Source organism: Culex pipiens, unplaced genomic scaffold (assembly GCF_016801865.2).
Source record: "Culex pipiens pallens isolate TS unplaced genomic scaffold, TS_CPP_V2 Cpp_Un0198, whole genome shotgun sequence".
Classification (NCBI taxonomy): domain Eukaryota; kingdom Metazoa; phylum Arthropoda; class Insecta; order Diptera; family Culicidae; genus Culex; species Culex pipiens.
The window spans coordinates 1-12,578 of NW_026293015.1; the positions used below are offsets into that span (position 1 = coordinate 1).

A 12,578-nucleotide genomic window follows, 5' to 3' on the forward strand; every position below is an offset into this window, starting at 1 on the left:
GATGACTTGTGGTTAGGGGTGCCCCCGGGTCACCCAGTCCCCTAATGGATGCTTCGTTGCTCTCACATTTCCTTGAAGAGGCCAGTCTCTCGAAGGAAACTGTCGCTGACGAGACAGACGAACGACTTTGGAAAATTTACGACGCACATGTGTTCCGAGGGACGAGAGAAAATTTGAATTTTATTTTCTCAAGAACCGGAGAACCTATAAATTAATTCAAGGACTTCCAAAAATTCCCTAAATGGATTCCTTCAAAATTTATGGAAATTTACTAAAAAACACATGGCCCGAGTCCCTTGCCAGACGATGGGAACGGAGCCGAGCAATTACACAGGCGACGTAATTCGAGAAGGGTTACGACACGCTGTAAAATTGAAGATCTCCCGCGAAGGGATGAGATTTTACGATCGGGTCCCTTTTACGACGGGATACCGATCGAAACCAGACGCAGAAATGGCATCTGGCGAAAGTGCGTGGGAACCAGAAATTGGATTCCACGCCTACTCAAGAAAGTGATCCTCATGGAAGAAAAAAAAGGATCTAGGAAGGACAAGAATAAGGAAAAGGACGAGGACAGCGCGATACACCCACGCTCATATCTCCATTGATGAGTAAGAAGAAAGGAAAATTAGAAAATTTATCAGTAGGAGGAGTTTAGTATAAATGCAAACTATTGTCATCCCTTTCATTGCTTAGAATAAACTGTTTAGAATAATTGTTTAGAATTAAGACCAATTATAAAAACCAAATTTTGTTTTAAATAAAGTTAGTCGCAGTTCAGTAGTCTCGGAGTTTATTTCGATCACAATCCCCTGGGCACAACAGAAACCGAGTAGCTTGTTTTCTTCGTCTGCATCGTTCGCGAGCACAACTCCAAGATTGGGGTCGAGCTCAAATTTTGCTCGTTCGGCAGCATACTGCAGGCAGTCCAGCAGGATGTGGGCCACCGTGAGCGGAACGCCGCATGTTGCGCAGTTTTTACCGCCGGTCTTGAACGAGTCGCCGTGCGTCAGCCGCGTGTGGCCAATGCGCAGTCTCGTAAGCGCTCTTTGTTCCTCCTGGTCGCTACGGTCTTTGCCTGCGACGGTTGTGGGCTTGATCCGGCGGAGAAAGACTTCTCTGTGACCAAACCACTCCCTGTCCCAGGCGGCTTTGATTTTTCCATGCGCCCAGAGCAGTAGATCCTGTCGGGGCACAGGAAAGTCGACTGGTTCCAGCTCGTTTGCTCTTTTCGCCGCCTCGTCCGCCAGGTCGTTACCGGCAATGCCGGTGTGGCCCGGGATCCAGACGAGGGTGACTTCACGTTTGTTCATCAGCTTTTCAATTTGTTGTACCTATGGGTGTTTTGAGCTGCCATTCTCCACTGCTGTTAGGACGCTGAGAGAGTCCGAAAATATGGCGAGTCGGCTTCCGTCATCGGGCGTGTTCTCCAAGCTCTTCACGATCGCCAGCGCTTCCGCAGAAAACACCGAACATTGTTCCGGAAGGCGGAAAGCGGTCTGCGTGGCGCCGTCAACGACGCCGGCTCCCACTATCCCGTCCTTCAACGAGCCGTCGGTGAAGATCCTTCGGTGCACTTGGTAGCTTTGAGCGATTTCGCAGAATGCGGCCGCCACTTTGGTGTGGCTGTCCCCAGCGCGAACAAGTTCGTGCATTCTCCAGTCGATCCTCGGTGTTGGTTCGTTCCAGGCGCGGTCAGAGGTTCGGAGAACTCTGGCAACGTCGGGAAGTTCGTGGTTTGTTAGCTCACCAAACCTCGCTTGAGCTCGGGCAAACACAGCGCGTTCAACACCTGGTTCCGCCAGGGCTTGGATTTGCGTTCCTTTGTTGATCAGGGTCAAGGATTCTTGGTAACGGAAGGGTAGCTCGCCCGCTTCCGCCATGATGGCGAGGATCGGGCTGGATTTAAAGGCTCCGGATGCTGATCGTATACCGGCGTTGTAGCACGCCTCCAGGCGGTTCCTCCTTGATTCGCTCGTGCTACTGACCAACCCCCAGCCGAAAAACAGCCGTGACTGGACAATAGCTCGTTGCGCCATCAGCATTGTGGTCCGCGCACCGGCGGCAAGGTGTCCGCCGAGAACGGCTAGGATTCGGTTGCTCCTCGCCAAGTTCCTCTTCGTGGCCTCAATATGCTTCCATAGGCGGAATCTGCTGTCCAACGAGATACCGAGCAGCTTTGCGTTCTTCACGGTTTCCATTGGCCCGTCGTCGGTGGTGACGCCAGGGAGGTCCAGATGTCGATTCTTCCGGCAAACATGGAGAAGCTGTGACTTGGCCGCTGACAGCTGGAAGCCGTACAGCGTTGTCCACGTCTCCACTGCCTTGACTGCCTTCTGTAGCTTCTTGCGGACGTCTCCAGCTTTCTTCCCTGAGGCGAAAAGTAGGATGTCGTCGGCGTACATCTTCATTTCGATTCCTGCCGGGACGAAGGCTTCCACTTCCGTCATGCGGATGAGGAAGGCCGTTACTGCTATTATCGTCCCCTGCGGGACACCGTTCTCCAGGACTCTCAAAGTGGAAAGGACACCGCCAACGATAACCCTGAACGTTCGGTTTGTTAAGAAGTCCTCGATGTACAGGCCCATGTTACCGCCGATACCCCACTTGGCGAGGTTCGCCACGATGGGGGTACGCCAGGCGGTGTCGTAGGCCTTTGCCAAGTCAAGGAGGGCAAACTCCGTGTGTTTCCCCTCTTGGATGGCCGCGTTGATGTCCTCTTCCAGATCCGCCAGGTAGGTGTCGACTCCGTGGCCGGAGCGGAACCCATGTTGTCGTGCACCGAGCACGCCCTTGGTTTCAAGCAGCTGGATCAGCCGCCGGTTCACCATTCGTTCCAGCGTCTTACCTACGCAACTCACAAGAGTGATGGGTCGGAGGTTGGCTGGTAGAGTGGGGTCCTTGTCAGCTTTCGGTATCGGTACCACGAGGCCTTCCTTCCACCGTTGTGGAATCTTCCCAGTTGTCCAAACCTGGTTCAACACTTCTAGAAGGTATTCCTCCAAAGCTGCGGGCAGGTGTTGAAGCATCGGGTACCCAATGCGATCAACCCCGTCAGACGACCCCCTGCCCCGGTTAACGGCCCAGCGGAGTTCGGCCATGCTAAAGGCGGAATTGTAGTAGTGGTCGTCGAACTTTGCATGGTCGATGGAGAATTCGGTACCGTTCCGCTTCTCCACGTGCTCCGGGTGCAGGTTGTCGTCCGATGAAGCCCTGTAGAACTGGTCGGCGATTGCATTCGCCATTTCCGCCGGATCGTCTACCATGCCATCGGGGGTGGTAATTCTGTTTATAACAGTTTTGTTTCCGTTACGGAAAGTATTGAGCCGTCTCCATACTTTCTTGGTGTTCAGGGCGGGGGAAATTCCGGTTACGAAGGCGGTCCAGGATTGGGCCTTGGCGGCCTTGACGGCATTCCTGGATTCCTTTTTCACAGCCTTGAATTTTCCCAGTGCCTCTGCTTGCCGAGGGTCGTCCTTGCGGAGTTTCCTTAGCTTCCTCAGCGCTCTCCTTCTCTTTTTGATGGTCGTGGCTACTGTCTCGTTCCACCAGTGCACCGCGCGTCGGCTGACCTTGGTGCTGGTTTGGGGAATGGACTTTTCGGCTGCTGTCACTAGTGTTCGCTCGAAAGCCTCCGCATTCACGGAGCTTGGTGGCCTGATGGATTTTTCGTACTGGCTCCAGTCAGCGCAGTCGTACTTCCACCTTGGTCTCTTCTCGCTGCGTCTTGTGATCCTCTCGCTGTCCCGGATGACTATTGGGAAGTGGTCGCTTCCGCAACTGTCTTTGGTGACTTCCCAGGTTAGTCTTCTGGCTAGTGCCTCCGAAACAACAGAGAGGTCGATTGCCGAGGTGTGACCGTCGTGTGGGTCGATTCTGGTGTGCGCTCCGCTGTTAAGCACAATGAGTTGGTGTTCGCTGAGGAAGCCTTCGATCGCTCGGCCCCTCTCGTCTAGGAAGCGTCCGCCCCACAGGTCGCTGTGGGCGTTCCAGTCCCCTAGAAGGACGATTGGGCCAGGGAGCTGTTCAAGGAGTTTGTCGAGTTTGTCCTTGAGAGTGGTCTTCCCGTCGCTTTTCGAGACGTACAAGCAAACAAAGGTTGCTTGTAGTGGCCACTCCACCTTCGCAGCGACAGCTTGAAGTGGAGTGTCGAGTTGGAGGAACGTGTGGGTAATACCCTTCTCGATACCCAGTGCGGCTCCGTTCTTGGATACCTCCCCGGGAGGAAAAGCAAATTCCCACTCATAGCCCCCACTTACCAGTCTTTGTCGTGCCTGTCTGGTTTGCACCTCTTGGAGTGCGATTATAGATGGTCGGTATTTCTTGGTGAGAAGCTCCAGCTCCGCGTACCTGGTGGACAGGCCGCAGATGTTCCACTGGAGGGCTAAAGCTTGGTCTAGTTGTCTTGCGTCGTCGGTGGATTCGTCGTCGTCCGAAACGTCGCAGAGGGGTTGATTCCTGTTGGACGAAGGGACATCAGGGCCAGCAGTGGTTCTATGACCGGTGTACTCACCAGAGAGGGGGGCTTGGAAGACCCCCTCACGACATCCGAACACAGGACCGGGACGGCTGTGGTCGCTGGCTCGAGGCTCGACTGTGTCGGAGCGATCGGGGGCTTCCATTGAGCCGTCTACGGTGCGTCCCGGTGGTGGTGTGGTGTTCTGGAACTTGTTGGTGCTCGTGCTGATCGGTTCGGCCTCCGTGAGGGCCGGTGAGGTGTTGGTCTCCGAGGAGACCGGTTCGTTGTTGGTTGATACGATGCTGTCCACTGCCCCGTCCGCGGGGGCAGGGCCAAGAGTGGGCAGCATCGTGTTGTTGTTTTTGGCAGGGTCGGTTGTGGGATTAGGTTCGATCGGTTGTTGGTGCTTTTTTCCTAAGCAGGATGGCTCGATGGCCATCACTGCTTTTTCTTTTGTTTGCTGTTGTTTGGCTTCACTTCCGTTTGACCCTTGGTCTTGAGGTCCTTCTTTGTTTTGGTGGGTTTGATGATAGGCTTGATTGGTTTGGTGGCTGTTGGTGTGGCGAGGTCGCTCTTTGTGGCTTTTTTGGGAGCAGCTGGTGTGCTCTCCTTTTCGTCTTCGTCTTCGTCGTCGTCATCTTCCTCTTCCTCTTCCTCCTGGTCATCGGAGCTAGACGGGCGTCGTCGCTTACGTCCATCCTCCTCGATGATCTCCATCTCCGAACTGGAGTCCTTCTGGATCAGTTCGGCTGGCGTCGTACGGTCGGTAGCTTTCTTGTTCTGGCTGATGGTCGCTTTCAGTTTGGTCAGCTGAGCGAGTGCCCTTTCCAGAGCACGGCTCGTACGTTCCTGCTCCTTCTTGGCCGCCTCGGCCTTTGCGTTGACTTCCTTCAGGATTGCAAGCTCGGTGAGGGCCTTCTTGAGCCCCAGCTTTGTGTCGTTTAGCTCCTTCTTGATGTTCTCGTACTGCTTGGCATCGCTATTTCCGCTGCCGGTGATGGCGGCGTAGCTAGTGCCGCTCCTCGAGGCAGCCTTCCGCTCATCGAAGAGCCGACGAGCCTCGCGCGCCGACTTGTCCTCCTTTGTACGGATCTCGTTGATCTCCTCTTCCTCGGCGTACCGCGGACATGTGCGGCTCGTCGGTGAGTGCGCCCCGTTGCAATGTTTGCAGCTAGGTGCTGCTTCGCACAACGTCTTGCCATCCTGGTCCTTAGCGATCGGGTGCGCCTTGGAGCAGTTGCGGAAGAGTTCTTCCGCTGCCGAGCACCGCGCCTTGGTGTGCCCGAACCCGAAACACTTGAAGCACTGCATGGGAGCTTGCTTGTATGGTCGTGTAGCGCACCGGTCGAACCCAAAGAAAATTTCTTTGGGCACAACCGTGCCACGGAGGGTTATGACCATAGTGGCCGATTTGCCACCTTTTCGTCCAAGCCGGTGGACGCCAATGACGCCCTGGTCGGCCAACTCCTCGGTGAGCTCTTCCTCGGACAACTCCTCAACGGTATGGCAGGTGGTTATGCATTTGGCTTGATTCAGCCGCGTGTGCTCAATCACCGTGACCTTCGTCCCGTCGATCAGCTCCTTCATGTCGAGCAACTTCGCTGCCTTTTTCGGGCAGCGCACCTTAATGACCAGATGGCCGTCCTTGTCTCGGTACGCGGCCGAGATGGAACCCACCTGTTCCTTGACCGACTTCGCGATCACGAACGGGTTGTTCGGCAGTTTGCCCTCGCGGTGTGTCGGTGCCATAAGCAGCACGGTCACCGGACCATGCTCCCCCTTGGCGTCTAGCCATTCCGGCAAGGTGCGATCGTTGAGCTCGGGTAAGGGCGACGACCCTCCACCCGGATCGCTCGGTTTGCCCTTATTCCTGACCATGGCCAGGCGGGCGACGTCACTTTACTGTGTGACGCGCTCTCTATACGTCAATTTTTAAACTAAATCCTACCTAAAAACTCACCACTTGGTTTTTGTCCCGGCTAGGCGGTGGTGTCGACCGAATCCGAAGCCGAGATGATACCGAATTGGAAAACCAGGTGTCACTGCTTGTGGTCGGTGTCTCGGCTACCAGGTTGCCAGCTCCCTCTCCTTTAGCACCACGGTTGAACCCCCAGGTGTCGCCACCAAGGGTTTGTGCATTGACTACAAAAACGCCGGTAGGCGCAAATCTTCTCGCACTGGCTGTTGCACTGGTTGTCTCACTCGCACTAACGTTGTTTTATATTCTTCTGCCCTGGGGCCACTTCACACTTTCTCCCTCACTCCCGGCACGAAGAATCCTCCGCTTTGGGGCCGAACTGTCAAAATAACGGTGGAGGAACTCCCCGAAATTCGACGATTCCGCCGCTGCCGCGTCTCCGGTGCCACTCCCGGCGTGGTCTCGGCGGAGCACAATCCGGGTTTTATCCGATGCACATTTTTCCGGAACCGAAACGCAGGAATCCACTCGCGAAAACGCGATAAACTCTCGCACCAAACTTCTTCTTCTTATTTCTCGACAAACTTGCAGAGTAAAGCACCCGCACGTCTACTCTGGACCGTGTCTGTCGGAGGACGGGAGGACGATTGTTGTTGTTAATTGATTTATTTCCGGCAGTTTTAACCTTTCGGTCATTCGCTGCCCCTTCTGATGTACATTTCTAAATCACATATTCAATTTGATAACCTAAAATTGGTTCGCTAGCTATTCTTCCTGTCGGTAGTCCGTCCGCTCGTCGCTCGTCGGTTGTTCGCATACGCTCTGTGTTGTTTCGGTGCTCGATGAAGGTTCGTGGCAGCACCTCCAGCGCTGGGCCTAATGGGCCTTGCTGCTTGCGTTTCGTCCAAGGGAACAGGGGGGTTTTAATCCCCCTTTGTGCGTCCTCTACCAGTTAGGGGCTGGGAGCCCGGGAGGTTGTCCCTATTCCACGCCTCGGGATGACTTGTGGTTAGGGGTGCCCCCGGGTCTCCCAGACCCCTAATGGGTGCTTCGTGGTCGTTCGATGGTGTCCGAGGGAACAGGGGGGTTTGTGCGTTTCCTTCCAGTTAGGGGCTTGTTAGGATGACTTGTGGTTAGGGGTGCCCCCGGGTCACCCAGACCCCTAATGGATGCTTCGTTGTTCTCACATTTCCTTGAAGAGGCCAGTCTCTCGAAGGAAACCGAGTAGCTTGTTTTCTTCGTCTGCATCGTTCGCGAGCACAACTCCAAGATTGGGGTCGAGCTCAAATTTTGCTCGTTCGGCAGCATACTGCAGGCAGTCCAACAGGATGTGGGCCACCGTGAGCGGAACGCCGCATGTTGCGCAGTTTTTACCACCGGTCTTGAACGAGTCGCCGTGCGTCAGCCGCGTGTGGCCAATGCGCAGTCTCGTAAGCGCTCTTTGTTCCTCCTGGTCGCTACGGTCTTTGCCTGCGACGGTTGTGGGCTTGATCCGGCGGAGAAAGACTTCTCTGTGACCAAACCACTCCCTGTCCCAGGCGGCTTTGATTTTTCCATGCGCCCAGAGCAGTAGATCCTGTCGGGGCACAGGAAAGTCGACTGGTTCCAGCTCGTTTGCTCTTTTCGCCGCCTCGTCCGCCAGGTCGTTACCGGCAATGCCGGTGTGGCCCGGGATCCAGACGAGGGTGACTTCACGTTTGTTCATCAGCTTTTCAATTTGTTGTACCCATGGGTGTTTTGAGCTGCCACTCTTCACTGATGTTAGGACGCTGAGAGAGTCCGAAAATATGGCGAGTCGGCTTCCGTCATCGGGCGTGTTCTCCAGGCTCTTCACGATCGCCAGCGCTTCCGAAGAAAACACCGAACATTGTTCCGGAAGGCGGAAAGCGGTCTGCGTGGCGCCGTCAACGACGCCGGCTCCCACTATCCCGTCCTTCAACGAGCCGTCGGTGAAGATCCTTCGGTGCACTTGGTAGCTTTGAGCGATTTCGCAGAATGCGGCCGCCACTTTGGTGTGGCTGTCCCCAGCGCGAACAAGTTCGTGCATTCTCCAGTCGATCCTCGGTGTTGGTTCGTTCCAGGCGCGGTCAGAGGTTCGGAGAACTCTGGCAACGTCGGGAAGTTCGTGGTTTGTTAGCTCACCAAACCTCGCTTGAGCTCGGGCAAACACAGCGCGTTCAACACCTGGTTCCGCCAGGGCTTGGATTTGCGTTCCTTTGTTGATCAGGGTCAAGGATTCTTGGTAACGGAAGGGTAGCTCGCCCGCTTCCGCCATGATGGCGAGGATCGGGCTGGATTTAAAGGCTCCGGATGCTGAACGTATACCGGCGTTGTAGCACGCCTCCAGGCGGTTCCTCCTTGATTCGCTCGCGTTACTGACCAACCCCCAGCCGAAAAACAGCCGTGACTGGACAATAGCTCGTTGCGCCATCAGCATTGTGGTCCGCGCACCGGCGGCAAGGTGTCCGCCGAGAACGGCTAGGATTCGGTTGCTCCTCGCCAAGTTCCTCTTCGTGGCCTCAATATGCTTCCATAGGCGGAATCTGCTGTCCAACGAGATACCGAGCAGCTTTGCGTTCTTCACGGTTTCCATTGGCCCGTCGTCGGTGGTGACGCCAGGGAGGTCCAGATGTCGATTCTTCCGGCAAACATGGAGAAGCTGTGACTTGGCCGCTGACAGCTGGAAGCCGTATAGCGTTGTCCACGTCTCCACTGCCTTGACTGCCTTCTGTAGCTTCTTGCGGACGTCTCCAGCTTTCTTCCCTGAGGCGAAAAGTAGGATGTCGTCGGCGTACATCTTCATTTCGATTCCTGCCGGGACGAAGGCTTCCACTTCCGTCATGCGGATGAGGAAGGCCGTTACTGCTATTATCGTCCCCTGCGGGACACCGTTCTCCAGGACTCTCAAAGTGGAAAGGACACCGCCAACGATAACCCTGAACGTTCGGTTTGTTAAGAAGTCCTCGATGTACAGGCCCATGTTACCGCCGATACCCCACTTGGCGAGGTTCGCCACGATGGGGGTACGCCAGGCGGTGTCGTAGGCCTTTGCCAAGTCAAGGAGGGCAAACTCCGTGTGTTTCCCCTCTTGGATGGCCGCGTTGATGTCCTCTTCCAGATCCGCCAGGTAGGTGTCGACTCCGTGGCCGGAGCGGAACCCATGTTGTCGTGCACCGAGCACGCCCTTGGTTTCAAGCAGCTGGATCTGCCGCCGGTTCACCATTCGTTCCAGCGTCTTACCTACGCAACTCACAAGAGTGATGGGTCGGAGGTTGGCTGGTAGAGTGCACAGAAAACATAATTCGGGTAAATTTACATCATTTATGATGTACCAAAAGTGCACGTCATTAATGATGCGAATTTACAACATTTTCATTGGAAATTTACATTTCATCCAATGTAAATGAGCCTAGGCAATTTTTTTTCGAAATCGTGTAAATTTCCGATGAAAATAACGTAAATTTACCAAAAGCAAAAAAAAATTTTTGCTCCGCTGAATCTAGAATCCGATGTAAATTTCAAACGTTTTCGTAAACTGTTGCTTGTGGTGACATACTTTTGGATTTGATTTGAGCTATTTAGAATTTGATCATAACAAAATCTCAAAAGTAGACCTGCTTAGCAAAGAAAGTGTTTGAAAGTTACACCAGAAACCAGATTCAACTGAGCATTGAAACGAATAATGATTTGAATGAACAAATACCATTGCCGAAAGTTTGAATGGAAAGAACACGTTCATACAAAAGAGGATAATTGGGGCTTATGATTTTCCCATTCCTTATAGAAACTAAATACAACTACTAGTACAACATATTACATAAACATAAACTTACTGCCTGGCAGATGGTGATTTTGGCAATACGGGATTTTCTTACCTAACTATAAGAAGTGTACTTTTCTGTTTTGGAGGTTGTCCTGATCTTTTTCATGCTCGAATTTTGCGGGTAATGATCTGGCTGCGGGTCATCTTCAGCAATCGGGATGTCATGGTCCATTCGTCGAACTCGATCTATTCTCACGCAGATAGATTTCGCTTCTCGAAATCGTGCACCGGTTCGATATTGTCAGTGGAATCGCGCGGTCTGGAAGCACATCTTGTCACGCCAACGCTTTGACCGCTCCAGTAGCTGGTGTCAAGCTCGACGAGGAGAACGCAGATCTTCAGGTTAGGGTTGTTGTAGGACACGTACAGTTCGTGAATCAGAAGCATGCGCAACCACTTCTCTTGCGGCGGAAGCTCAATTCGGACTCTCGGCGTAGCTGCGCACAACCTAAAACTCTAAAAGAAGTAGTTGAAGTTGAAAGTTCAAAAAGTTCAATCTATGATCTCACCGCCAGTGTTTTGTATCTTCTTGTACAGCACCTGCTGGCCAATGTCCACCAGGTGGCCTATAGGCAGCAGCAGCGGATTAGGTGTTCGTTGCCCTGGCAGTAGATGACGACCAGACTGCGCACCAGAGCCGAAACTCTTCAAGGCCGCAGAAGTAGTATTGACAAAGACGGGACTAATGGTGGTGACGATACGAGCGAAGGCAACGCAACGTGTCTACATGCTGTTCCTTCAAGATCAAAAGCGAGGCCAAAACTTCCACTAAGTGTCTGGAAACTGAAAGATCGCTAATTTCGAAATTGTTTACTTCTCAAATCGAAACTCACCTGTACGCGCACTCGTTGCCGTTGAGCTGATGTCGTACACGGCGTTGTTACGGTTCCTGCACGCATGACAGGAAGATCAGATTGGTGTCGTACCTGTTGGCGATGAAGATTTTTAATTCGCTGAAGCACTCGGACAGCACGACAATGGGAAAGGCGTGATGCGAGTCGGTCGTTTTGTCTTAACAGAAAAGTCACCCACCTGTATGATCGATTCCGCCTGCTCCTCGCGCGGTGTCACCCACATGTGTTGACGACAACCTTATTCGTGTCCAGCGAGTTATATTCCGATGTGGAGTCAACCACGACAGCGCTCGGTCAATCAACATGGCATGGAAAGAGAAAAGGCGCGTCTCAATCGGAAACAGAACGGAATGGCCATCAATTGCAGCTACTGGGAGGGTTGCGTGTTATTCGTTGAGAGTTCCGGTAAGGTCCCCACTTGGACACCAGTGGCGAAGCAATTTACAGAAGCTGGCGTTCTGCGCACAGTTCTAGACTGCATTTTCTAGGTTATGCGCAACAAGTTGGCGACTCTACCCGGTGGCGCAGGACTGTGGAAAACAATGATAAATATGGTTAATCTTATATTTTTTTTCAATGAAAACAACTTACCAGCTTGACAGACCAAAAACCGCTTCCAATCTCTTCCATTACTCCGATCAAAGGCCCACAAGGCCACGTCTAGTGAAAGAAAAACACCGAACTTACTCTTCCAGAAATTTACGAGACGCCTTTGCCAAGAGAACAAGAGATCTCCACCCACTTTGAGGACAGCTCCTCGGGGCTCCTCACACTATCCAAATCATTAAATTTTGATACGTGTAACTCTCACGAAATCATTAATAAATTTTATTTCTGCTCTGCACTCGCGAATAAAAAAACAAACGCCACAGTTGCAGTCGCAGCAGGCGGAGCACAAAACTACAAAATTCAAAACAAAAACAAACAGAAATCAAAACAAGTTGTGCACTCTGCAAGAGAAAGGGTGAAAGTGTGCACGTTCACTTGAATATACTGATTTAAAGATGGTTTAACCTTGGTTTTTAGACAGGTTTTCTAAATTAGACGTGTAGACTCTTCACTAAATACGATTTTGTTGGCTAGCCCTTATGCATCGTGTAAAACTGTCAAAATTGCCGATTTCTCATAACAATAGTAATATTAATCTTCTCATTGAAAGATGCCGGCGACAAAATTGGGCGAAATGTTCATCGCCCGGAGATCGCGAGTTGGCGCGAGCAAATGAACACCGCGAAAAAAGATTCGGGGGTGCATTGGGGTTAAATGATCATTGCGTCATTCGGTTTAATTGAAAAATAATTATTTTTTCGTAAATATAGCTACTTTGATGATGCGAAATTCATTTTTACAGTAAATTAGGCATTGTTACATCAAATTTGACCTTTCAAACGCACTAGAATGGCCAAATTTTAAAACAACAATGTTTGCCAATTTGACCGTTTTACCCCCAATTCCCCTTGTAGAACAAAAGAAAAGTTCATCCGCGGTCTGTCAGCAGCGCGCTGATTTGTTTGCTGGATCAAC

General features: G+C 52.4%; 2 protein-coding genes across 4 annotated transcripts; both read right to left on the minus strand.

Moving 5' to 3' along the window:
• Positions 1-4,897: 4,897 nt before the first annotated feature.
• Positions 4,898-6,337, minus strand: LOC120432074 (uncharacterized). The gene has a single exon (XM_039597204.1). It carries the CDS (start codon positions 6,335-6,337, stop codon positions 4,898-4,900), a length of 1,440 nt encoding a protein of 479 aa, XP_039453138.1.
• LOC120432075 (uncharacterized) lies at positions 6,337-12,164 on the minus strand. Of its 3 annotated transcripts, none has more exons than XM_039597208.2 (5): positions 11,646-12,164; positions 11,233-11,584; positions 11,034-11,126; positions 10,710-10,976; positions 6,337-10,656 (listed from the first exon to the last, which is right to left on the minus strand). In XM_039597208.2, the coding sequence occupies exon 5, from the start codon at positions 9,598-9,600 to the stop codon at positions 7,561-7,563; it is 2,040 nt and encodes a 679-aa protein (XP_039453142.1). In that variant the 5' UTR covers positions 9,601-10,656; positions 10,710-10,976; positions 11,034-11,126; positions 11,233-11,584; positions 11,646-12,164; the 3' UTR covers positions 6,337-7,560. The 3 variants fall into 3 exon arrangements, with proteins under 3 accessions (XP_039453142.1, XP_039453139.1, XP_039453140.1); XM_039597205.2 differs by having other exon boundaries at positions 10,710-10,983; XM_039597206.2 differs by having other exon boundaries at positions 10,710-11,584.
• Between the last annotated feature and the right edge of the window lie 414 nt (positions 12,165-12,578).